The sequence below is a fragment of the Antedon mediterranea genome, chromosome 1 (assembly GCF_964355755.1).
Source record: "Antedon mediterranea chromosome 1, ecAntMedi1.1, whole genome shotgun sequence".
Lineage (NCBI taxonomy): Eukaryota > Metazoa > Echinodermata > Crinoidea > Comatulida > Antedonidae > Antedon > Antedon mediterranea.
This window is the reverse complement of record NC_092670.1, coordinates 4,411,511-4,438,059: the sequence shown is the minus strand read 5'-3', so window position 1 is coordinate 4,438,059 and position 26,549 is coordinate 4,411,511. Positions and strand designations below refer to the sequence as shown.

Here is a 26,549-nt window from a genome sequence, read left to right as displayed (position 1 = left end):
AAAATGGAAGACTAAAAGGAATGTTATTTTCTTAGCGATACATATTATACTAATCACGGTTCAAACTGCGCATGAGTAAAATATTGCACGTGTTAAACTGATTTGCATACGTGCTAACTATGTAAGATCATGCGCAGTCTGAATCGTGAATAGGCTAATTAAGGCTAAAATGGTTTAAAACAGTATTAAGCAACTCTCTTATAAGGTCACCAAATGTAGTCTTGCAATTCTTATTAATTAAATAATTAAGTTATAGACAATGCTGGTGAAATTGTTTCTTCATGATCCAATGTATACAATATTATTTCTGTACAACTAGGAATACAGTTGAAGTGTTTACTCTTAAATTATAGAGATGTGTTGGTGCCTACTAGCGACAATTTTCAAAGACGTGATGTAACGTAGGTGATTTGACCAATCACAAGCGATGGATTATTTGAACTGTAGCTTGTCATTGGTCAACTTTCTTGCATTGCGTCTACGTCATTGTGTTGTCTCTATAGTTGGAACCAACATTAGCATTCTCAAGTATTGACGTTTTTATAAAAACAGAATCTATATTAACGCCATGATTTAACATTGCAGCTGTGTTATCATGAGATAAAACGCGTTTATGATGAAAATCACTGACGCATTTATTGCAAACAAATCTGAATTAACATTAACTATGTGGATATGTACATTAAATTATTAGCAGCTTGACGTAACTTTACATTATTGCATTTATTTAGTAATAACCACCAAATATTTAGTATCGCACATGAGCAAATTGTAGGCATATTTACAATGACGCACATTATTCGTTAATTTACAGTATAGATTAACATCATCAATTTCCAAAATGAAAAAGAAAATCTAGTTGTTAATATACGACGAAGACGTCAATATGGTGTGCGCATTTCAATGTTGATACTACACCCGCTTGGATTATGTACATTGTGTGTCAATACGTCATGATGAGGTATAGATCGTGGTGTCCCGACAACTTAGTTACCAAATAAACCATTAGAAACATCCCAATTTATACATAATCTAATCCAGAAATCCCAAACAAATATGGACCATTCCAACCAAGGTAATTTACTCTTATATTAAACATGTGTTATTTACACACCCTATGGAATGATTTACGAAAATTGCTGTAGAACACACTTCAGTTGGCATCTTGCCAGTTTTAACAAATTATTGCATTAAATTAGACATCATCAAAATTTCATTATTTCAGTACTTAAATTATCTAACGTATTGTTTGTTACATATCATGTATGTTTTTTCATGAAAATTAGTAAGAAAGTCTTAAATGGCACAGTATTACATAAAACCTTTAAAAAATACATGAATATCACAGTAATGGATGAATGGTTTCTTATTTTATCAAAATGGAATGATAAGTATAAACTTTTAATTATTGGTTTTGCTCTCAGCTAGCTGCACGATAGTCATAGGAACATAATATTATTTCTTGTGACCTGCCGATCAATTCAAGTTATGATGGCAAACCAAGGCAGTAGGCCTACAATTAGCGTATACATTATAAAAGTTTTTAAACAGCAGCAACATCAAACGTATTGGTCTAGAAAATCTTGTTCAGATGCAGACGACAGTAACGTCAGATCCTTTCCGTCTAGTGGTGTGACGTCGCAATCAAAAGAATCGCCACTGTTACTACTACTGCTACTACATTCAGAATTGAGGTCACACGACGAAGTTGATGATGTTATTAATGACGTATAATCAGTATTCATAGGAACAGAATCTGAGAAGTTTGGCGTGGTTGGGGGCGTTGGTCCATGAATCTCGGTTCCTGCCACAAGTGGTGAGCTTTGGAATTGCAGTGTATTAGAATTGTATACTTGCTGGTAGTTGACAACATTTGGATCTGTATAAAACATACTGGTGTATCCGCAAGACAGCTGATTACTCTCGTGGAATGAATTCATATAATTACTGGGTTGTTTATGTCCGTATTGATTATTTACAATGATATCTTTTAATGGCCAATCATATTGATCTTGCAATCTTTGTGCGCTTGCTTCTGGAAGTAGAGTTCTGGGATTCAACTGCATACATCCTGCAACGAGGTTACTCGTTGGCTGAGAGAGTCCTTCAGACAGCGTCTGCGCAAACGAAACTGTATCTGGGACTGAGCCAGAGCGTAATATTTCCGACAAGGCACTTATGTAGTTTTTAGCAAGCCTCAAAGTTTCAATTTTCGACAACTTTTGATTCGTCGAGTAACACGGAACGACTTTTCGCAGAAGATCAAGCGCCATATTCAGGCCATGCATGCGCGACCTTTCTCTTGTATTTGCCTTTACACGGCGTTGTTTTAGCTTAAACACTCTTGCTGGAGTCATTTTCTTCTTTTTAGGACCGCGTCGTTTTGGTGGAGGCTTCTCGCCATTTTCAGTTGTTTCTTGTTTTTGCTTCTTTGTCAGCCTTCCCTTTTTGACGCCTTGTTTCTTTGACGACTTTCCATGCTGCTCAGTTTTACTGGTTAATTTTGTATTTTCTTCTTCAGTAATTTCACTCATTTTTTTTATATTTCCCAACTTGTCTAGGCTTTCCTGACCAACTTTTATTTCCGAAACAACAGCACTGGGCATGCTAAGTTCTCTTTTTCCTATAAAATAAAAACATCAAATCAAGTTTAATAACTAATGATATAGATATAATAAAATTAAACAGCTCATCAGGATAAAGATATGTTATAATCTCTACCCTGCTGTGCCCGGATCTAGAGTGGCTATTTTATCAATTTATACAAATCCATGTCTGTAAATTACACGTGGTTATTCGCCGGAAATTGAAAACAAGTTTTATCTCAATTTAATATCGCCAAACTAAATAAATCAAGTAATTTTAATTTGCGACTCTTAAGTGGTGTAATTTCGCATAAATGTTTACTACAATTTTCACTTACAAAAGTGATGGCATAGCTTACACATCAAGGGCAATATTAAGTGCATACATTCTATGCACCATCAACGAGAAAAGAAAACTCATAATTTTAAGCTCTGTCTACATTATCAAACTTTATGTGACAAAATAAAAAACGTGATGTATATGGACATAATGATGTCATATCACAACCATAATAAACCATATCACTACCATAATTATTTGGGCACATCACACCTTTTTCAAACTAGTTTGATAGTGTAGACAGAGCTATATGCTGGCGCATTCAAACTGTCGGACTGGAAGCGGCTTAAATGTGCGCACGCGTCAATGTGCGTGTAATCGACGCACTGCTACCAACTTGACGCTTATGATCAAAATAAAGATCGAAATGTTAAATTATGAATTCCCTCTCTTTAATTGGAGTCAGTTGTATTTCATGAACATGTTATATAATATAAATAATTGATGGGATTGTACGTATATGCTTATATACTAGACTTCTAGCGATTAGCTGTAAAATGAACTGGGTCACTCCGTCAAATCAAAACAATTTGTATTCATAGTATGCATTATTATAGTTATTAAAATGCGATTTAAGCTTATTCCACAAAAACTTAATTATTCTATAGATGAGCGTGAAGATTTTTAACAACTGTGGGTAATTTGAGGTTGATGTAACGTGAACTTGCTTTGTTACGGTACTGTTTCACCTTATTTACGGGCTATAAAACCAGATAATCTATTCATGATTAAGGTAGTCATCGTAAGTCTACAATCCAGAAATAGATACCGCGCGTAGAATCTAACTTGGCAATCATCGACTTGTGAGACGTCACAATCTCTAAATTCCAGTTCTTTATCGACACTTTGTAAGGCTATGATATCTTATTGGGCCATTGAAAAACACAACTTGATCTATTTGTTAATTTAGTCTATATAACATTTTATATAGCATTTATCTATATTCATATACCTCTCCTGGGTGGTTTAGAAATGATCTCTTTCCGTTAATATTATATTGATATACAATAAAAATTATACTAATTACTACAATTTTAACATTTAAATAGGTAAATAATTGAGGTATACATCGAGGTATAGTATGGGATAGGCCCAAAATTGATGACAACAGACAGATGAATCATTGACTATTCATTCTAAATGTTATTCTCTCTCATTAAAATAATACTCGGCTTATCTTTTCCTCTTTATGCATCTAATATGAGACATGCGCACCCAAGCGTTCCATTTCAGGTGTAAATTTTCACAATTTGAACTTGGAAGTTCCATTTAGCAGCCAATCAGTCACTAAACATGACAGAAGCTAAATGTAAACATTTTCTTTACGACACAAAAACGAACAAAGACTTTAGCCTGTTTAGCATAATGAAGCCTTTGTTTAGTAAAGTAATCCAACGGGGAAGAAGTGCACTCCCTCGGGCGACGAGATTCAACTCTCTTGCTACTAAAAGATCTTAATGCTTTATAACTTCTATATATTACTGATATGTTTTAAATATTCTATACCCAACGGTTATATGCTTACTGATCAGTGTCAATGGATAGGCAGACAATCAGTCAAAAAGATGAACGATGGTGGAGATTGCAAACAATATATAATAATAATAAGCACAATAATTGTTAGCAAAATACGTGATTGTATTGCTGAAGTGCAATTACGATTCTTTTTATGTCCTCTCGAAAACAATAAAGAGATGAATGGAACTCGCAATTAAAGAATTGTTCTACTTTCAACATACTACTACTATGCAATCAAATAAGTAAACATGGAATAATTGTTTTTTTTAAATAATTTCAATGCAAAGCTATTTAGGTTGTAAAAACGAATAAGCCTATTCTTCTGCTGTTGTATAGGCACTTTTAAATCAAGGCTGTTTTGTTTATATGTTTTCTAATTATATTTTAAATATCATTTTTCTCCATCCTATTACATAAAAAGTTAAGAATAATAGTTAAGACAAAAGGAAACCCGTTGATAGGCCTACAAAGAGATACCGTAATACAGGTGATTGTTGGTCATTTATTTGTAACTACTAGGCCTATGTAAGGCTAGCTATAAGTAAAAATATAAAAATAAACCCTCTGGCCTAAGTTTGGAGTTGAATCACGCAAACACTACTTGACTAGGCCTACTATAATATTTATATTTTTAGACCTCTAATGAACAAATTACAGATAAGAATTAACTTTAGTAGAAAAATTATTTTATAGTTTACTTAGTTCGTGTGAGAAACAAAGTGATTTTTTTAAATCTTTTATTTTGGACATGTATAGCTTTTCTAATAAAACTAATAATTATGCTGTACTTCAAAATCATTTTAATCGTACCGTGTGTTTGTGTTTCCAAATGAGATGTGTTTTATATACATTTAGAAGTGCAATGTAGGTCCATTAAAAAATAATCCTATAACGTGTAGATTAAGCATAACAAGTAAGTAATAACAGATTTTTGATCCAAAAAAAAAGGGAAGATCATTTTAAATTATACAAATGTAAATCGGTGGCAAGGTAGGTCTTCAAAAACTATATTAGGCCTACTGTAGGCCTACTACAGATTGCGTAAAATCATGACAACGAAAACCGGTCCAAAAAAGGAATGCGCTTTACTGGTTATGCATGTGTAGGTTATAATGCTAAGTATGTACTACTTTAATAGACATATGTTAATGTATACCTAATGTAAACTCTGTCTATACGATCAAACTAGTTGAAAAAGGCGTGATGTGCCTAAATATGGTACGGATAAAACGTCACCATGTCCATATATGGGCACATCACATTTTTTGTCACATAAAGTTTGATAGTGTAGACAGAGCATTACTTAGTACGGTAATTCTATAACTTCTGGGCAAAAAAAAATGTTTAGTTGTAGCATTAGATGATCTGAAAATTGACGGCAAAGCTGCCCTTCAAATATTATTGAATTACTTCCATCCAGTCATAAATATATAGGTCTATCTGCACAACAACTTGTGAAAAAACATCTAAAAATTCTTTAACTTCTGGACAAAGGCACTTAAAAGAAATCCTAACTCCAATTTGTTACCATATCAAATGCGTTAATTATAGCCACTGTAAATTAATAGTCTAATGAGGTTTTACGTTGCACTACAAACACTAATAAAACCAATACAGATATTGTGACCAATACTTTGTATAAATCCCGACTAAAATTATTATCGTAGTTTTTTATGAATATTTTAAATAATATATTCGTGGAGTTGAGATCACATGCGTAATCAAGCGTCTTGTTTGCAAGTTAGATATAGCCTACAAATGTCTTGGTGTTATAGCCCGTGATGGGACCCATGGGGGACTGTCTCACTTCAGCCTGTTATCCATTTTCCCGCGAGATTTCTTTGCTAATGCTTCAAATTGATATACACTTCAATTACGCATTTAACTATGAGTCATCGACTGGCGCATGTCTAATGAATGTCGGATTTCTTGGCTCAATGCCAATATACGTGCACGTTTCAGTACTGTGTCATAGAGGAAAATATATATACGATAATGTACTATGTTCATAGCATTAATTATTACTTAGGTTTACCATCATTAGAACATTTAGGAAAAGCAAGACATTTTTAATCGCGTACAGCTCACTATGTCGGTCGGTTGGTCGGTCGGTCGGTAAACACTAACTTGAGCAAGTGACTGCAGTCATGTATATGGCCTTGTTCCGATATGTAGGCCTAATTTTATAATAATAATTTGCTTTTGTTTTAAACAGATGGATAACTATTTTTCAATAGGCACGCTTATTGGTAACATGTCATTTACTGAAACTTTAAAAACTAATTTCTTCAATAGGCTAAAGGTTACCGGTATTTACGTGTTAGACCGTACTGCAGTTTCCATTATCGTCGATGCTACTCTACACACATAGGTATATGAGTAATATCAAATTTTCGTTTCTAATTTAACCGCTAACATAAATATAAAAACATGAACATTAACAACTTAATACTATTAAGACAAATGTCTGCTTTTCGTTTTGTGAAATTTGAAATGCGTTTAAAACGGATATAATGTCTATTAAGAGTAAGATATAACAAGATTAAACAGTATAATGCAATTATACCAATTCTGTTTAATTCAATTTTAAACCATAGGCCTACAGCATAACAACTGAGGCTTATGGTAATGGTATCAACCTGTACTGTATGTGTGCACTTTTTAGTCGTGTATTAGATTTAATTACATGACATTTTCAACTGTACATTAAATTGTATAAATCAGTAATTAGGATAGGTCTATGCATTCTTTGGAATTTTGCGAAAATTAAAAACAATCGTCAAAACTTAGACACATCAAATTATAAGTATAAATACATGTTTATAGTAACTTTGCCAGTTGCCAGTTTGCACACTTTGGCGCGTGCGTACAAATGCTGCTACAAATTACAACTTGCGTACGTGCCATTTAACTGTCTCTTCATGTTGACGCATTTACAGTAAAAATGCTTTTGTATTGTGTAACCGAACATTGAATAAGTTTAATTTATCCTTTAAATCGTCTCATATTAAGTTTTTATCCTTTTATTTCCACAACTCATTCATATCAATTTATTTTTGCTCGTAAACAATTATAGATATATGGTGTTTTTTCCTTTTAAAACATCTCTTTGTTGTTAAAACCAAAACAAAATTCATGTCTAATCTGGAATATTTTGTAAATTTGTATTAAAGAAAGTGCATAGTGCAACCACGAAGTAAACACAAAATGTATTGACAAATTCTTATTTACGATTCACATTCTAGAGCTAATTCAATCAGTAATATTTAATGAGATGAAATATAATTGTCTTGTTTTTAAAGATTTAGAATTTGTAATATCTCTTGAAATTGTATTGAAGTTCAGAGATTTTAATGTTTTTAACTGTTTGATGTTCAGAGATTTTAATGATTTAAAAACTGTTTTTTATTATTGTGCATTTGTATATGTAATTCACTCTCAATTCAATGTTTATATTGAAATGAGTAGAATGAATAAAACCAGAAATGAAAAAAAAGATCTCTCAACAAGCAGCATATTATGTCACTTTGTCATTTTGTAATAAGACGAAGCAGATTATCTATTAACAAAATTTCTTAGGCTAGACTTATTTTCCTTAACTTTTTCTTTCTATACGCACTAGATTATATTTTGAATGTGTATGGTAAGGCAGGCATATGTATAAAAAATGTTGATGATGTTGCCGTAAGGCAATTAAATTCAACATAAATATCAGAAAGATCAAATAATCAATACAATACCTACGAACAAATTAAAGTCATATAATAAGTATAATCGGTTTATTTGAATAGGCCTACAGTTATCACATTAGGCCTACACAAGTAACACATTAGTTTAAATGTGCCAGTAGGCCTTGGTCTAACTTTAACATATTACAAAAAGAACACCATAACAAATTGTATTGATAATGAATGCTATTAGTGGTCAGTTCAGTCAGTACAGGGGTAAAAGCGTTTGGTGATTATTTCTCTCTTTCCGTTTAACATATTGCTATACACGAGCGTGTCTTGCTGTGACGCGTGGCACGTCACAAGAGTCACGTGTCAGTGTTTTCATGAACCCGTGTCCAACGTTAAATGATAATAGTATCGTTATCCACAAACAATAGTCAACACCAAACATTACGATGTCCACATCTGTTCATTGCCGTTTACATTTGACGTATAGGTCTATGGTAAACTGCTCTGTAATGGATAACAATTATCATTTGGAAGTAGGCCTACATTACAATTATACTATAGTGGCCTACAACCACCAGAGTGTTAATTCTTAATCTGATGCATAACAGATAGAAAAGAAACTGAAAAGTCCGTCTGTATCATACATTGTCTACAGATATTTCGCGACGCATTGAAGAAAAACACAATTTACTGATATATTATTTTAATTTAGGCCTATATATACATTTATATAACATTAATTAAACGCGCATATTTTGTAGTTGGATTTCTAGTTTGATTTAAATTAAGAAAACCTATTAAAAAAAATAAATAGTGAATACATTAAAAATATTCTTCATTATTAAATTATACTAATATTTTATTAAAGATATATTGTCCCTCTAAAAAATGTTGATAGTTAATAACTTTTACCTAAAATTGGATCAGAAAAACAAAAATTACCTGAAAAAAACTCAAATCAAACAAATTGTCAGACAAACGGTCTTTTGCTTACTTATAAAAAACAAGGTTTTTTTTAAAGAAGAAAATAGGCCTTACTTTATTCAAATTATTAAATTCATCTTCATTGTTCATGGTGGACAATATACCTTTTACTTAAAATAAACACATAAGCACTGATAGACACACTAACCGCAAGATATGATATTTATATATTTATTATCAAAATCAATCGAGCTAATTCTTCTTCAAATTCAGACGATGATGATGATTGCAAATTGTTAAGCAGATGCGAAGAAGTCGATTGATTTAAGCCACTAAATTCCGATAAAACAAACATTGCTTTTTCGAAAATTAACTAATAAGTCAATGGCCTTTGAAAACATTTTTTTTAAATGAAATTGGTAATTTTTATCAACATTAGAAATTACATACTGCACAAGTACTTTCATGTTATGAGTCGGAAGTGTTATAACAAATGAGGTAAAATAGATACACGTTTGCTGTGGCTGTCAACATGTTTTATTGGCGCTAAGTGACTTGTAAATCTAAAAAAACGATATTTACGCAGTGGCCTGCTTAAAGCACCTACTTGTTGTAGTATAAGACGGCCATTGGGTTTAAAGCTTAACCGTAAACTTGCAAAATCCTAATCTTCTTTGTCTTCGACTGAGTTGTAGCTCAGCAAGTGGAAATATCCAGCAATACACGGCAACAATGTTTTATAGTTTGAATTGTACCTGAGAATGTTTCCCTTGCCGAACCTGTGTACCACTCTCACATTTCGATCTATAAACCTTTATCTCTCACGCGCAAACTTAATCTTTACGCGTGGCTTAATCTATCAAAAACTCCTCTTAATCCTAACTCATGCGATATATAAACAGTCGAAAATCCACTTCAACTATTGCTATGGTTCCTAATATGAAACCGGATTAAACTAGCCCCGATAGCCTCTGATCTCTTTTTCATAATTCTTAGCTGATTGTAAAACTTTATAGCTCAGATTTGACGCAAAGAACGAATGCCCAAAAGATGAAATGATTATTCTTTGTTTAAAAGTAATTTGATCAGGCTAGTTATAACGTGATGTGATTGCTGTCAATTTTTACTAAAACGTACTTCCAAACTTCATTCTTTCTGGACTCAACTTAACGTCAATGTCATCTGAACTGTCAATTCCTTGTTGCTTCCACGCCTTTTTTACATTTCTTTATTACTTTATTTAACTGGTATAATGTATATATTTGGGAATTAATACATAGGGTAAAAAAAGGAATAGAAAGCAGATATCAATGGTTTAGTATACATGAACATTTGCCCCATTAATTTTTTTTCTTTTCATTCCATCCCCTTCCTCATCGGGTCCCACTAAAAGGTGTGTAGAAAAATACATGGAAATAGGAATTTAAATGGCATTGCCTTTAATATTTTCAGAGTGGAACTCAATTCTAGATTATGGAATGTATGCATTACCTCTATATGTTGGCCGGGTCGTTATTTGGGGTGGGGTTTCAATATGAGTACAATAGCAGACTCTTTTAAAGGATTTTCACGGGAATTGACTGCAATATCTCCTCTTGAATTTATCCTATATCTTATCGATTCCTTATGATCTTATATAATAATGTATGGAGTCAATGGTAATATTCTGTATGTATAGGCCTATCTTATCGAGTCTAAATATAGTAATATCCCGTATGTATCATAACTTTACGGGTATAGTACGGTAATATCTTTTGTGTCTTTAACTTGTCGGGTAAATAGCAATATATCCCCTATGTATCTTAACTTGTCGGGTAAATAGCAATATATCCCCTATGTATCTTAACTTGTCGGGTAAATAGCAATATATCCCCTATGTATCTTAACTTGTCGGGTAAATAGCAATATATTCCCTATGTATCTTAACTTGTCGAATAAATAATAATAAATATCTGTATGATCTTAACTTCGGGTCAATAGTTGAAACAATAATTATAGAACTTATGACCGCACAGAAATTAGTTATTGAGATCATCTGTTAATCCTCCTCATCTTCCATAAAGATTGCTTCTTTAATCAAGATTAACTATTTGCAAACCGTTACAAAGAGTTCACTTGGAGGTGAGAAGTTTATGAAAAGTAATAGAAACAACAACTTGTAAATATTGGGTTTCCCCAGTCTGAAATAAAAGTGTTATTGCATTGTATTGTATTGTTTGTAATACAAAATTAACATAAGTTACATAAGTTTATATTATTATTATAATTAATGATGATGCTTCTAATGTTAGAGTTTCTATCGATATTAAATTAATCAGAGGGCAATTCGAGATTGCATACCTTGTCTACTAAGTAATATATAGGCATACATACATCTTCACCCCCTCCCCCCTCTAAAAAAATTAATGTGCCTGTAGGTTATCAGGCTTAGGCTTAATTGCACTGCATAAAAAGTGAATTTGTTTCATGATTTAATGGATAGACATCTAACCATGGAGGTCTTTCCATGGATGAAAGCATGGTTATAATCCTGCTGAAAACCAGTACATAAGCTCCTATGCTGTTATTATATTACTATTATTATGCTATTAAAAGCATCATCCATAGTTTACCGCTTTGTAAAACAAATTTGAATAAATAATAAATAAATAAATTCCATCTAAGATAAAGTGATCAACGATTTTTGTACGCGCAAGTAACGTATGCATTTTGTTGTCACTCATAATATTGAATTATTTTAATATTGTAATTAAATATGTATTGCGTTTCTCAAATATTGCTATGAATTTAATAAATAATAACCATAAATATTAATAAGTGTTGTGCATTTGTTTAATATATATGATTGCGTCAACATGCGTATATAATGAATAACACGTGTGCTCAGTCATGTTTATTTATGAACATATATATACCATGTCTGAACCGTTAATAAGTTATGATACAATTTATACAAATTTAATTATGTATATATATATATATAAATCCAAAGGCAAATTACTGAAAAAATGACAATGCTGTGGGTATCATTGGCTGGATCTCAATGGAGATACAAAAAAAAAAGCAAAAAGCTACATCAAAACGATAAAGTAAAACAGCCAGAAAAGTTAGCAGAGCTTTCGGGCAACACTAGCCCTTCATCAGTGCAAGTATGTATATATATATATATATATATATATATATATATATATATATGTATATATATATATATATATATATATATATATATATATATATATATATATATATATATATATATATATATATATATTATATAGGCATATTCCAAGTAAACGTTGATTAATTTGGAACACAGTGTTTTTCTCAAACTGAAAATATTGGGGTTTGTCGCACCTGTACATCTTTATTTCGTATAGAACATCCATATACAAAAAACAAATATAGACACAATCTCATCAGGAAATTAACAAGATAAGCAGCTTCTACAAAACAACCTACAATATCCTAAAATACCAATTTGTGGAAGTACGTTGAGTACTATTGAGTTCCTGCAATATTTATAGAATGAGGGAACGTTATTTGTTCCAAACATCACTTACGCTATTATATCTAGGCAATTCTAGTATCTTACGTAACAATGCATTTATTAACTTGCAAAAAACTATAAATAAAACTACAATAAGTGATGCTAGTATAGGTAATGTTGTATACCAACTGATAACTTTTATTAACTTTAACTCTGACCTCAGTTTATTTAACGCATCATTTGTGATTCAACCAATTTAGGGAATTCCCTTAACGCAGTTTTATTTATAGAAACGTCTTTGTTCTTTTCAACCACGTGACAATGTCTAATCTATCGTATATCAATGTTTATTTATAGGCCACAAATGTAAAAGAAAACATTATAGTAATAATGTACTGTGTGATGTTAAATTGTAATTATGTTTCTACTAATTAATAATACTTAAAAGCAATTTCTCTCTGACAATTTTAATGTTGAAGGTTCGATTTAACTATTTATTATTTAATATTTGTTTGTGTATCTGAGATCAGCCACTAGTAGGCATAATGTTCATTATTCACATGTTGGTGAATTCATATTAAATCAGAACATAAAAATATTTAATTGTAATACATTATATAAAGCTGATTTATAATATATTATATAATAATATATTTCAAATTTTACATGCATAAAATCCCTCTATAGGCCTATAGATCATTGTGAAAATAAATAGCTAGCTTGTCTTTACAAGTTAGTGAAACAGTGTGGTGATGTGAGACTCCGTTTTCGGACTTTTTTTTCTGTTGTCTTGGTCAATTTGTTCGGTTTATAAGGTATTTTCCTGGTTTATTTTAAAATAACATTTTCTTTCCTTTTACACTTGTGTTAAACAGCGCATAGAGACTTTGTATTTTGCGCTATACGCATTTAAAACCATTAACCATGATACGATAATAAATTAGTTTTCAGGTAAAAAAACTTGCATATAAAACAATAGCTATATATATTTATGAATCAATAAGCTAATTAGTAGAGCAATCTAATAAGTTCACGGTCAAACAGCGGTCCCCTGTAGCAAGATCCGATAGACAAAGGAATTTGATTCGTAAATCAATTCATAATTTGATTTGCATAATCACGCGCACGTGAATTATGCAAATGACAATGAATTAGACAAGTAGATCGATGTGCAAGTATAGAATTTGTTATTAGCATCAGGAAATTAGTGAGTTAATTAACATTGATTTAAGTTTTTGTAAATCATTTTTTTGTGGGTTATTGACACTCGTGTTTGTAAGTGTTCCTCCTTCTCACAATTACATTTATTTTTATATTTCTGACCGCGTAAAGCTGTGTCTACACTATCAAACTTAATGTGACAGCAAAATGTGATGTGCCCATATATGGACATGATGATGTCATATCACTACCATATTTGGGCACATCGCATTTTGTTGTGAAACTAGCTTGATAGTTTGTTTTTGCGCCATCGTTTTCTGAAAGTGAATATTTCAGTACCTTGACCCAGCATTGACGTTAGTATTGTCAAAGAATATATATATCTTTTTGTACAAGTGCTATAAATTCAATATTCACATGCGTGTCGTTAATATTATCATACATCAGTGCAAGCAAATCGACATTCCCGTAGTAACTAAAAGCTTTACTATAATTGCATAGAAAACACTGTTTATTTTTACTTCGTGTTACGTAATGGTATAATAAATACTCTAGTCTATACAACGCTTTAATCTTGGTCTAATAGGCCTACTACAATATTTTTACATTTTTAATGTATTCTTTGTATTAAATATAAACAGATCCTAAACAAAAATAACTGTCTGTTTTCAACACTATATTTTAAAAACTTTTCATTGACACTAATATTTGTAATACTTCTTAAAAGACATCAACGATTAACTTCGTAAACAATATAATAATAGAAATATGTAGAAATAAAACTCGATAAAGGCAAACAAATTAGTAATACTTACAAAACAAGTGATAATATATTCGAATCATCAAAGTGAAAAAATAGGCCTTATGTTATCCAACGCTAACATAAACTGTCGCTAAACTCTAGATTACATATTAAATACATGTCCATAATTAGCATAAAACGTTTAAGTTAGTACCTGACCGGTTACTATGATTGGTGCAGACTACTCTGTACTCAGCTTTGTTGTGATTGGTGCAGACTATCAGCTCTCACTCACATTGATTTATAATTCATACGCGCTGTACGCGAGAGAACAGATCACATTTCCAAACATTGTTAATCTCTTTGTACGTCACAAATCACCAATATCCATGTAGAATATTCAACTTAAAGTATGTATTGTGATTCTTGAGTGTTTTTCCTTATTCACGTGGTCTGTTCTTCAATGCAAGGTCGACACAAGGTACCTTTCCTCCGTGCCATATGTTACGTATAGTCATGGGCCTATATCAGCTTTTGTACACAAACACGGCCATACCGCTATGGTAACTAATTATTAGTGTCAAAATTGATAGAGAAGATCAACTCTTCATTAACCACATCTGTCAAAAATATGAACGATCAAGAGTAAGATCCGAGGTTATTCACTGTAAAAGTGGTATTGTTTTGTGTTGATACAGAATACATTCTTTGTCCACTATTAACGTCGGTGCTTCATTTATCTGTAAGATCGTTGAAGATACATGTATATTTACAGTCATTTATCTAAACCAATTTACAGTACAATATTTCAATTTTATTTTTGAAATAACATTTGTCAATAGTAGTCGTTACCACTTATAAACGGTACATTCATTGCTGATAATGAATAATGTTCAAACAGAATTGTAAAGTATTGAAATAATATATTGATTATGCAATTACAAATTAGCCTTCATCCATCTTTTTTAAAATAAATAATTTATTATGATTTTAAATAAAGAAAAGAATAGTGTGTACACGATTGTTTTTTCGTTCAAATATATTCAAACCTTAACTCTATACTGCATTTTAATTAAGCAGCAAATTGGACACAGGATTGAAGGAGGATTATTGAAAATTGTGATAGAAGGAAGATATGAATGCAAAATAAGAAGAGGAAGGAAAAAGATAGCTATGCTTGATAGAAAAATAAAAATACATATTCGGAACTAAAAGAAGATGCACTAAATAGAGAAGTATGGAGAAAGAAGGCTGTCATGGACCTGCTAAATTACAGATAAACACGGACTTGTTAAATTTTGCGAAGTGGGTTGTTTTGACAAGAGAACTTTGATGGACGAGCAAAGATGCGGAATAAGTTGGTGTACGAATTTTCTATATATGAAAAAAAAACATTCTACATGAAAAATACAGTCTTTTTTTTATTTATTAAGTAAAGTTTAAAAAGAAGACATTAATATTAATTCACAAAGTTAAATCGATAACCACCCCATCCTTTCTCCACATACACCTACCACCCTAAGCCCTCAGAGCGCTTGGACCCCATTGGGCATTTGTAATGGTTCGGGTTGAACGACCGTAAGAATACTTCCAGTTTTTAGTTAAGTGTACCAGTATAAATGAATGTATAGCCCTGCGACGACTAAATGCAACAAACATGGCCATTCGAAAAGTTAAAATTTAACAAAATACCAGTAAACGCAAATTAGAGGGTTACCATAGTAGTGTACATGTGGTATAAGTAGCCTATAGACATAGGCCTAAATATAAACATAAAGTAGTAGAAAAATTATGAATAAAACTACATGTGCGGGTCGTTTTTATAGGCCTACTTTCTACTGGTCTGTATTTTATACATTTTAAAATTCTTCATTTTGAATATTTTCATTCTCAAACAGGATTCCATGTTATTTTGGAAATAATAAATAGGCCTTGTCACTTTTGAATAGGGCTTTAAAAAGATATCATTGCTTCTTTTGACCACTTCTGATGGACGCAGGTTTATGTTTAAAATGTATACTAGTGTATTTTACTTTTAGCCCCAACCAACAGTGCTTTGTAGACCTACAATGCATGATCCTTGCAAATGACGACATGGCTGGCAACCCAAATTAAACAAATGTTTAATCAATGCAAGAAATAAAAGGAAATACGAAATCCCTGTCGCAAAAGCTGAAAGATTTAAAAATAGTCCTGTCATCTATTTAATGAAATTATTAGAAAATTGTAGTACTAAACTAAATATTTGAGTTCATCAATTGGAACTTATTTTTTTATTCATTTACATTTACATTTGGTATATTTTAATTGTGTAATTTTTTATTCTCTTTTTTTTTTGTGTGTAAAGAATACGTCAATTCAATACTTGTTGCTGCCTTGGTATGCTTATGTTATTGTTTTTGAATAAAGAGATATATATATATATATATGATTTGTACTTATCGTTTCAAATTAATTAATTTAATTTCAGTATATCACCGGGCGGTTTAGAATTAATGTTCTTTGCCTATTGTGTTTATATATGATTTGTACGTTACATTTTTGTTTTTAACCTTCTTACGTTTCATTATTATTGATTATGTTTCTATCTTTTCTGCTTTTGAAGGAAGTAAATGTTTACTTTGATTGCGAACTTTTGGACGATCCCGGCCAGACGCTCCTTTTGACGCAATGCAAAATCTAACCAAGGTTCGAATCATTACGTAAAACTTGAAAAACCTGCTTAAAACATCACATATGTTCAGCCTATCCTGCTCGAGGTTGACCTGCAAGTCAACAAAAGGCGGCGTGTGTTTCACACCTTGGTTAACTCAATTAACGCGCGCCAATTAAAGCATTTTGCGTCCCACATCATGGTGCGACTATTGCATTAATTTGTACATGCTATGAAATGAATTATAATTGATGAATTACAATCTTGCTAATATTTACGTTTTCAAGTAGGCCTACTTTTCAAGTTGAATTAAAAATACCAACAACGATAAATGCTTAGTTATATTACTTGTATAGTCATTTTTGTCACTGATAAAAAAGGTGCTTGTACAAAAAAAGAAAATCATGTAAAAACTACACAAAAGAAAAAAGGAAGAAACTATAGATCGATAATTATTGGAATGTATGATCAATGGAACTTGTTGCTAGCACCAATCCTTTACAAGAACAAATACTTTTCTATAGGCCTAAACAGCGATTATGCAACTAAAAATAACCGAACAAAGATTTAGAAGAAGATTTGACCCACCGGGATCAAATGACTAGTGTTGTACTTCAGAGCCTTTTAGGATAAAGAAAAATTAACATTGTTTTGTCATTCAGTAATAGGCCTAATAATAACTATAGTATTGTATAAAAGTATAAATGGTTATAGTTATGACTGAGCACAAACACCTTAAACAGTCCATGATTGGTTTAATAATAAACTATGATAAAACATAGTGACAAAAAAAGGAAATTTGATTGAGAAAATGTACCGTAGTGGAAACAATTTGATTAGGCCTAGGCCTACACAATATTAGAAAATAATAATCACCCTAATTTTTTATTTGGTTGACTCTGATAATAACGCAATATACATTTGAATTCTAATAAGTATATTTTGATATTTTTCCAACGACTTACAGTCCTTGATTTTTCGCAAAAAATATTTACCTATTTTTCGATAGAACTTGTATTCTTATTCATAAGTACATATTGTGAGTATAGTAATCTAATTTAAATAGGAAAGACAATTGTTTGATAACTTGGTAAATGTTTTTTTATAAACTGAAGAACACCAGAATTATGACATCATCTTAAAGACGCATAGTAAACGGTTATGTCAAATATAAAACTTTTCAAAATTCAATTACGTTATCTACGGTACATTTTATAGACGCATAGTAAGTAGTTATTTCAACAAATAAAAGGGTATTAATTTGGGCATTTTTGGAAAAAAATCCCTGTGCTATAGTACAGGGATTTTTTCAAAACAAGGCCAATATAGGCCTATGCATTTTTCTAAATTCAATTATTATGCAATAATTTTGCAATATATGCGTATATATTGCGTTATCTACATAGTATAGACGCATAGTAAGCAGTTATTTAAAAAAATAAAAGGGTCATAATTTGGGCATTTTTTGAAATTATTATTATTGCATAATAAACATGCGCAGAGTCGAATAATTGGTTCTGCGCATGTCAATTGTGATATCATAACCATGTTTGACATAAATGGTTACTATAGCACAATTGACAGCGTAATAAACATGCGCAGAATCGAATAATGGGTTCTGCGCATGTCAATTGTTCTATAGTGACCAGTTTTATCGAAAAATAAAAAGGTCGTTAATTGGCCATTTTTAAAATTTTTCTAAACATGGCCGATTGTCGAATAAATGGTTACTATTGCATAATAAACATGCGCAGAGACAAATAATGGGTTCTGCGCATGTCAATTGTGCTATAGTAACCAGTTTTGACATAAATGGTTACTATAGTCATAATAAACATGCGCAGAGACGAATAATAGGTTCTGCGCATGTCAATTGTGCTATAGTAAGAAGTTTTGACATAAATGGTTATTATAGCATAATAAACATGCGCAGAGGCGACTAATAGGTTCTGCGCATGTTAATTGTAGGCTACTATATTTATTTATTTATTTATTTATTTAGGTTTAAAAACACATACAAAACAGCAGCCATTGGCTGATAACGTTTGTTTACAATCAATATACATATATAATTAAAAGTAAAAGAGGCACAATTACAAACAGCATAGAAAAATAACTATATATTATAAAACACAAAATACAATATTATTCGTTCATAAAATTGAGCACGTCATTATTATTATTATTATTTAAGATTATTATTAATATATACATTATTAAAATTATTATAATAAAAGGTCGAAACGGCATCTAGAAAGTGAGAAATAATCATGGAAATCAAACCTATATCAGTTAGCATTAATGAACTTAACAATCGTAGGTATGGCAGACCTTTGGTATCGTTCAGTTTTACACCTGGGGGGAAGGAGACTTCCGGTACTAGTTGTATTAGCCATAGTTGCCAGTTTTGACATAAATGGTTACTATAGCATAATAAACATACGCAGAGGCGACTAATGGGTTCTGCGCATGTCAATTGTGCTATAGTAACCAGTTTTGACATAAATGGTTACTATAGAATAATAAACATGCGCTGAGGCGACTAATGGGTTCTGCGCATGTCAATTGTGCTATAGTAACCAATGTTGACATAAATGGTTACTATAGCATAATAAACATGCGCAGAGGCGACTAATGGGTTCTGCGCATGTTAATTGTGCTATAGTAACTAGTTTTATCGAAAAATAAAAAGGTCGAAAATTGGCCATTTTTTGGAAAAAATCCCTGTACTATAGTACAGGAAAATTTTCGAAAAATGGCCGGTTTTCGACCCTTTTATTTTTTGACATAAATGGTTACTATTGCAATAAACATGCGCAAAGACGAATAATGGGTTTTGCGCATATCAATTGTGCTATAGTACAGTTTTGACATAAATGGTTACTGTAGCATAATTAACATGCGCAGAGGCGACTAATGGGTTCTGTGCATGTTAATTGTACTATAGTAACTAGTTTAATCGAAAAATAAAAAGGTCGAAAATTGGCAATTTTAAAAAAAAAATCCCTGTACTATAGTACAGGAAAATTTTCGAAAAATGGCCGATTTTCGACCCTTCTATTTTTTGACATAAATGGTTACTATTGCATAATAAACATGCGCAGAGACGAATAATGGGTTCTGCGCATGTCAATGGTGCTATAGTAACCAGTTTTGACATAAATGGTTACTATAGCATAATAAACATGCGCAGAGGCGACTAATGGGTTCTGCGCATGTCAATTGTGCTATAGTAACCAGTTTTGACATAAATGATTACTATAGCATAATAAACATGCGCAGAGGCGACTAATGGGTTCTGCGCATGTTAATTGTGCTATAGTAACCAGTTTTATCGAAAAATAAAAAGGTCGAAAATTGACAATCCTTGTACTAAAGTACAGGGAAATTTTCTATCTTACTATTGCATAATAAACATGCGCAGAGACGAATAATGGGTTCTGCGCATGTCAATGGTGCTATAGTAACCAGTTTTGACATAAATGGTTACTACTATAGCATAATAAACATGCGCAGAGACGAATAATGGGTTCTGCGCATGTCAATTGTGCTATAGTAACCAGTTTTGACATAAATGGTTACATAGTCATAATAAACATGCGCAGAGACGAATAATAGGTTCTACGCATGTCAATTGTGCTATAGTAAGAAGTTTTGACATAAATGGTTATTATAGCATAATAAACATGCGCAGAGGCGACTAATAGGTTCTGCGCATGTTAATTGTGCTATAGTAACCAGTTTTATCGAATAATAAAAAGGTCGAAAATTGGCAATTTTTTTGAAAAAATCCTTGTACTATAGTACAGGGAAATTTACGAAAAATGGCCGGTTTTCGACCCTTTTATTTTTTGACATAAATGGTTAGTATTGCAATAAACATGCGCAAAGACGAATAATGGGTTCTGCGCATGTCAGTTGTGCTATAGTAACCAGTTTTGACATAAATGGTTACTATAGCATAATAAACATGCGCAGAGGCGACTAATGGGTTCTGTGCATGTTAATTGTGCTATAGTAACTAGTTTAATCGAAAAATAAAAGGTCGAAAATTGGCCATTTAAAAAAAAAAATCCCTGTACTATAGTACAGGAAAATTTTCGAAAAATGGCCGATTTTCGACTCTTTTATTTTTTGACATAAATGGTTACTATTGCATAGAATATAAATATGGCCAGTACACGTCGTTCTCATTACGTTCTCTATCTGTGTTTTATTATATGCCATCTAAGATATAATTTCATCTTAAAAACCAGCACATATCATCCTGAAGCAAATATAAACACTGTGCAATGTATCAACGGACGTAAGTTTATGCAGTTTGACGATTATTTACCTCTAATCATTCACAACTTGCTAGGCCTCACTGTGCATTGCTGTACACACCTGCACACAACAATTAATACCGATGTCCACCTTTGTTATGAACAATGGCTGGGCATTCAGCCTGAAATTGCCGGCCTACTCGATTGTAGACGCTGTAGGAACAATGGTACTACTCATCTCAAATACAGTGGTGCCAGAGTTCCATACTTTTCAGCTAGATCTTGTGTCTCAACTTTTCAACCTACGCTTATCAAGTGTGGCGACATCGAAGTCAATCCCGGACCAACGATCGGCCAACATGTTTTAAATTCCACATGCTCTACCACGTCCAGTCATCAAAATCAAAACAATAACAACAACACTCCTAAGCTCTACTATCAGAACATTAGAAGCATAAAAAATAAATTAGATGTATACAACTCTGAATTGCAAGGTCATCTTTTAAATAATTCATTTGACTTCGTTTGTTTCTCTGAAACATGGCTCAATTCATTTGTTTCCGACTCAGAATTATACTGTCCTGGTTTCACCACACATAGGAAAGACAGAAACGATGGTAGAAGGGGAGGCGGAATTATGTTGCTTACCTCCAACAAGTTTAAATCGAGACGATTGGTCCATCTTGAACATAAAGATGTGGAATTACTATGGACTGAAATCAAAATGAGTAAAAGTAAGGTTGTACTTATCGGAGTCGTCTATAGAGCACCAAACAGCAATCGTGAGAGTATTTTAAAAATCGCCCAATTGGTTGAAGATGCAATGTCTACTTACCCCCGGCATCAACTCATCTTGGTAGGAGATCTTAACCTTCCCAACATTAAGTGGACAACTGATGGTACGGGATCAGCATCCACAAATTCAATTGGTGAACTATTCATTAACAGCTTGTTGAACGGTCTTAATTTGATCCAATGTAATGTTACGGCTACATGTAACAATAATATTCTTGATTTAATTTTATGCAATTCTAAGGAACTTATTTCTGACATTGTTGTTGGTCAAGATATTTTTTCTTCTGACCATCGCTCTCTTATATTGTCTTTAAATTTTTATGTTACCAATATTAGTCATAATAGATTATATAGAAAATCTTATAATTTTAAAGCAATTAATGACAGCGACCTTATTGATCATTTCGACAAAGTTCCTTTTGATATCATTAACACCGAAGACAATGTTGATGATTGTGTAACTGTTTTTTACGATTTAATTGACGCCGCCCTCCGCGATCTTGTCCCCATCAAAACATTCAGACGCCAAATGCCGCCATGGTTTGACCATGAAATTAGAGCTATCTTGAAACGTAAAGAACACCTTTTCAGAATGTGGAAAAAACATAAACTAATACACTTTAAAAATGATTTCATTACGGCCAGAAAAACGTTCAAAAAGCTTGCCAAAAAGAATTACTCACAATATATCCGTTCCCTCTCTGATAGCATAAAATCTAATCCCAAGCGCTTTTGGACATGGATCAAGACGAAAACAAAAACGTCGTCTTATCCGTCTGTTTTGAACTACGGGGACAAGGTCGCGGAGAGTGCGAAAGATAAAGCTATTTTGTTTAATTCATTTTTTCATTCTGTTTTTCAAAAATCTAGTTTAAGTATCACTGACCAACATCATGCTCTCCCTGAATCATCCCTTGATTATTTAAGTATACCCGATATTCAGCCGGATTCTGTTTACAAATTGCTTACGTCTATCAAACCACATAAAGCTTCTGGCTGTGATGAGCTGAGTAACCATGTTTTAAAAGTTTGTGCGAAACCTCTCTCTATTCCTATCTGTTCTATTTTTAACAAATCTCTGACTTTTGGTAAATTCCCATCTTTCTGGAAGCAATCTAATGTTGTTCCTATCTACAAATCTGGTTCCAAGAAATCCGTCACCAATTACAGACCGATTTCAATTTTGCCTACCATCTCAAAACTTTTCGAACGAGTCATGTATAATCACATTTGGTCCCATGTTCATTCTACCATCTCTCTCTATCAGCATGGTTTCGTTCCCAACAGGTCATGTGAAACAAATCTTGCTTGTCTTCTGACAACTGTGTATGATGCCATCAAGGGCAGAGCACAATGTGATGTTATATATACTGACTTCTCAAAAGCTTTTGATTTGGTGCCACACAATCTTCTTATTTTTAAACTTCAACGACTTGGTTTTAATCCTCATCTTTTGTCCTGGTTCAGAAGCTATTTGGATGGTAGACGTCAACGTGTAGTTATCGATGGCGAGGCATCTGAGTGGCTTCCAGTTCATTCCGGTGTTCCTCAGGGGTCAATCCTCGGTCCCCTCCTTTTTAATTTGTATGTGAACGATATTCCATCGCTGTTTCGCTATTCAGATTGTCTTATGTTTGCTGACGATCTAAAAATTATTAAAACTATCAACAGTTATGAAGATGCTGAAATGCTTCAGGGAGACCTTACTAAATTTAGTTCCTGGTCCACTTTGTGGGGCATGATGTTAAACTCTTCGAAGTGCAATATTTTGTCCTTTACTTTAAATAAAAATAAAATTGTTTATGTCTATTCCGTCGACGACAAACCTATTAATAAGGTGCATCAACATCGTGATCTCGGTATTATTTTAGATAGTTCCCTTACTTTTTCTTTTCATGTTGATCATCTTCTAAATAAATGCAATAAGCTGCTTGGGCTGATGTGGCGCAATGGAAAATATCTCGGTCGTTCTTCCAAAGTTTATCTATATATCACCTTAATCCAACCTAATTTAGACTTTTGTTCTGTTATTTACAATTCAATCTCCAAAACCCAAGCCTCACGTATTGACCGACTCTATTCTAGATTTTTGCGCTACATCAGCCACAACCACAATCAGAATAATCTTTTTAAATGTAACAATCTTTATAATTGTGATGATAAAAAAATATATCCTATATCTCCCCCTTCATTACGTAGATGTCACAATGATCTTATTTTTCTTTTTAAATGTCTTCATTCTATTTTTGACTGCAACTTTATCTCCAATTTCGGTATTCGTGTTCCCGCCCGTAATTTAAGAAACAATAGTATCCTTTGTGTTCCCTTTTGTAGAGTCAATGTTCTCAAAAGTGGTTACATCAGTAGATTAAGTTTATATTATAATAGTTTAGTCCAGGCCCATCCCCATATTGACATTTTTAATTCCAATCTTTATCTGTTTCGTCGTAATTTAAGTGTTTCTGAGTTGTTGTAATTGTTTTGTATCTGTTAAACCAAGCTGTAAGTGGCGGATTTGTTTCTGCTGTTGTTTCTGGTTTTAAAAATAAAATAAAATAAAATAAATAAAAATAATAAACATGCGCAGAGACGAATAATGGGTTCTGCGCATGTCAATGGTGCTATAGTAACCAGTTTTGACATAAATGGTTACTATAGCATAATAAACATGCGCAGAGGCGACTAATGGGTTCTGCGCTTGTTAATTGTGCTATAGTAACCAGTTTTGACATAAATAGTTACTATAGCATAATAAACATGCGCAGAGGCGACTAATGGGTTCTGCGCATGTCAATTGTGCTATAGTAACCAGTTTTGACATAAATGATTACTATAGCATAATAAACATGCGCAGAGGCGACTAATGGGTTCTGCGCATGTTAATTGTGCTATAGTAACCAGTTTTATCGAAAAATAAAAAGGTTGAAAAGTTGCCATTTTTTTGAAAAAATCCTTGTACTATATAGTACAGGGAAATTTTCGAAATATGGCCAATTTTCTACATTTTTATTTTTTGACATAAATGGTTACTATTGCATAATAAACATGCGCAGAGACGAATAATGGGTTCTGCGCGTGTCAATTGTGCTATAGTAACCAGTTTTGACATAACTGGTTACTATAGCATAATAAACATGCGCAGAGGCGACTAATGGGTTCTGCGCATTTTAATTGTGCTATAGTAACTAGTTTAATCGAAAAATAAAAAGGTCGAAAATTGGCAATTTTTTTGAAAAAATCCTTGTACTATAGTACAGGAAAATTTTCGAAAAATGGCAGATTTTCGACCCTTTTTTTTGACATAAATGGTTACTATTGCATAATAAACATGCGCAGAGACGAATAATGTGTTCTGCGCATGTCAATTGTGCTATAGTAACCAGTTTTGACATAAATGGTTACTATAGCATAATAAACATGCGCAGAGACAAATAATAGGTTCTGCGCATGTCAATTGTGCGGTAATAAGAAGTTTTGACATAAATGGTTATTATAACATAATAAACATGCGCAGAGGCGACTAATGGGTTCTGCGCATGTCAATTCAGGCCCGTAGCCAGGGGGGGTTTTTATGGTTCGGGCGAACCCCCCCTTTACAGCGAACCCCCCTTAACCGACTGCGAACCCCCATCCCCGACATGCCCAATACCTCACCCTCATCTCCGAAAATCGTCCAAATACGTGCCCCACAGTACAAAAAGTTGTTCGTAAATTAAAAAATTCGTAAACTCGTTCGGAATAACTCATACAGTACCTTCTTCCCTGTATGAGCGTACTTCGAGCGATATAGTCTGTAAAGAGTTGCAAATGAATTGCGGATTTTAACCTGAAAAATAAATGTTTGGTCCCTGCATGTAACATGATATTGACGCGTTTCACAGCGAGCTGGGGGCATAAAGTATATAGCCTTCCGACATACATCAGTATTTATGTGTGGCTATGAAGTATAATGTATCATAGAGGATTATAGTGAATATTAATATTTTACACTATAATATCTATGGTATCATGTACTGTAGTTCACATTATGGCATCCGATTATTTTTTTCTAGACCACCAGCCGATATGTAGGCCTACTCAAATGTATCAATATCACCTATTTACATATTGGCATATTTAATTTCCTCAACACATTGCTGTAAATAAATATTATAGATAGAGCTATAATAAGAATTGCATTTGCCTTCACCCAGTGTGCTTTTTTCGGGGCTTCTCCTAGACGTACGTTCGCATTGAACTTGAACGCAAAACAAAATATCGAGTAAATGATCAAACAATTGGCGGTTCCGCACAGAGCACGCGCATCTAACATACGGCAACAAATGTTATCGTTGAAATAGTCAACGAGTCCAAGTACGATCGTTGTGCTCATTGGTAGCATGCTGCATGAGAGTGTCTT

General features: G+C 32.7%; 2 protein-coding genes across 2 annotated transcripts in view; one reads left to right on the top strand and one right to left on the bottom strand.

Annotated features, from left to right (window-relative positions):
* LOC140054221 (small ribosomal subunit protein eS8-like) overlaps positions 1-26,549 on the top strand; it is a 225,609-nt gene that overhangs the window by 25,237 nt on the left and 173,823 nt on the right. The window lies entirely within an intron of this gene.
* On the bottom strand, positions 1,474-14,567 carry LOC140054200 (uncharacterized). The gene is made up of 2 exons (XM_072099107.1): positions 14,511-14,567; positions 1,474-2,623 (listed from the first exon to the last, which is right to left on the bottom strand). Exon 2 carries the CDS (start codon positions 2,604-2,606, stop codon positions 1,560-1,562), a length of 1,047 nt encoding a protein of 348 aa, XP_071955208.1. The 5' UTR covers positions 2,607-2,623; positions 14,511-14,567; the 3' UTR covers positions 1,474-1,559.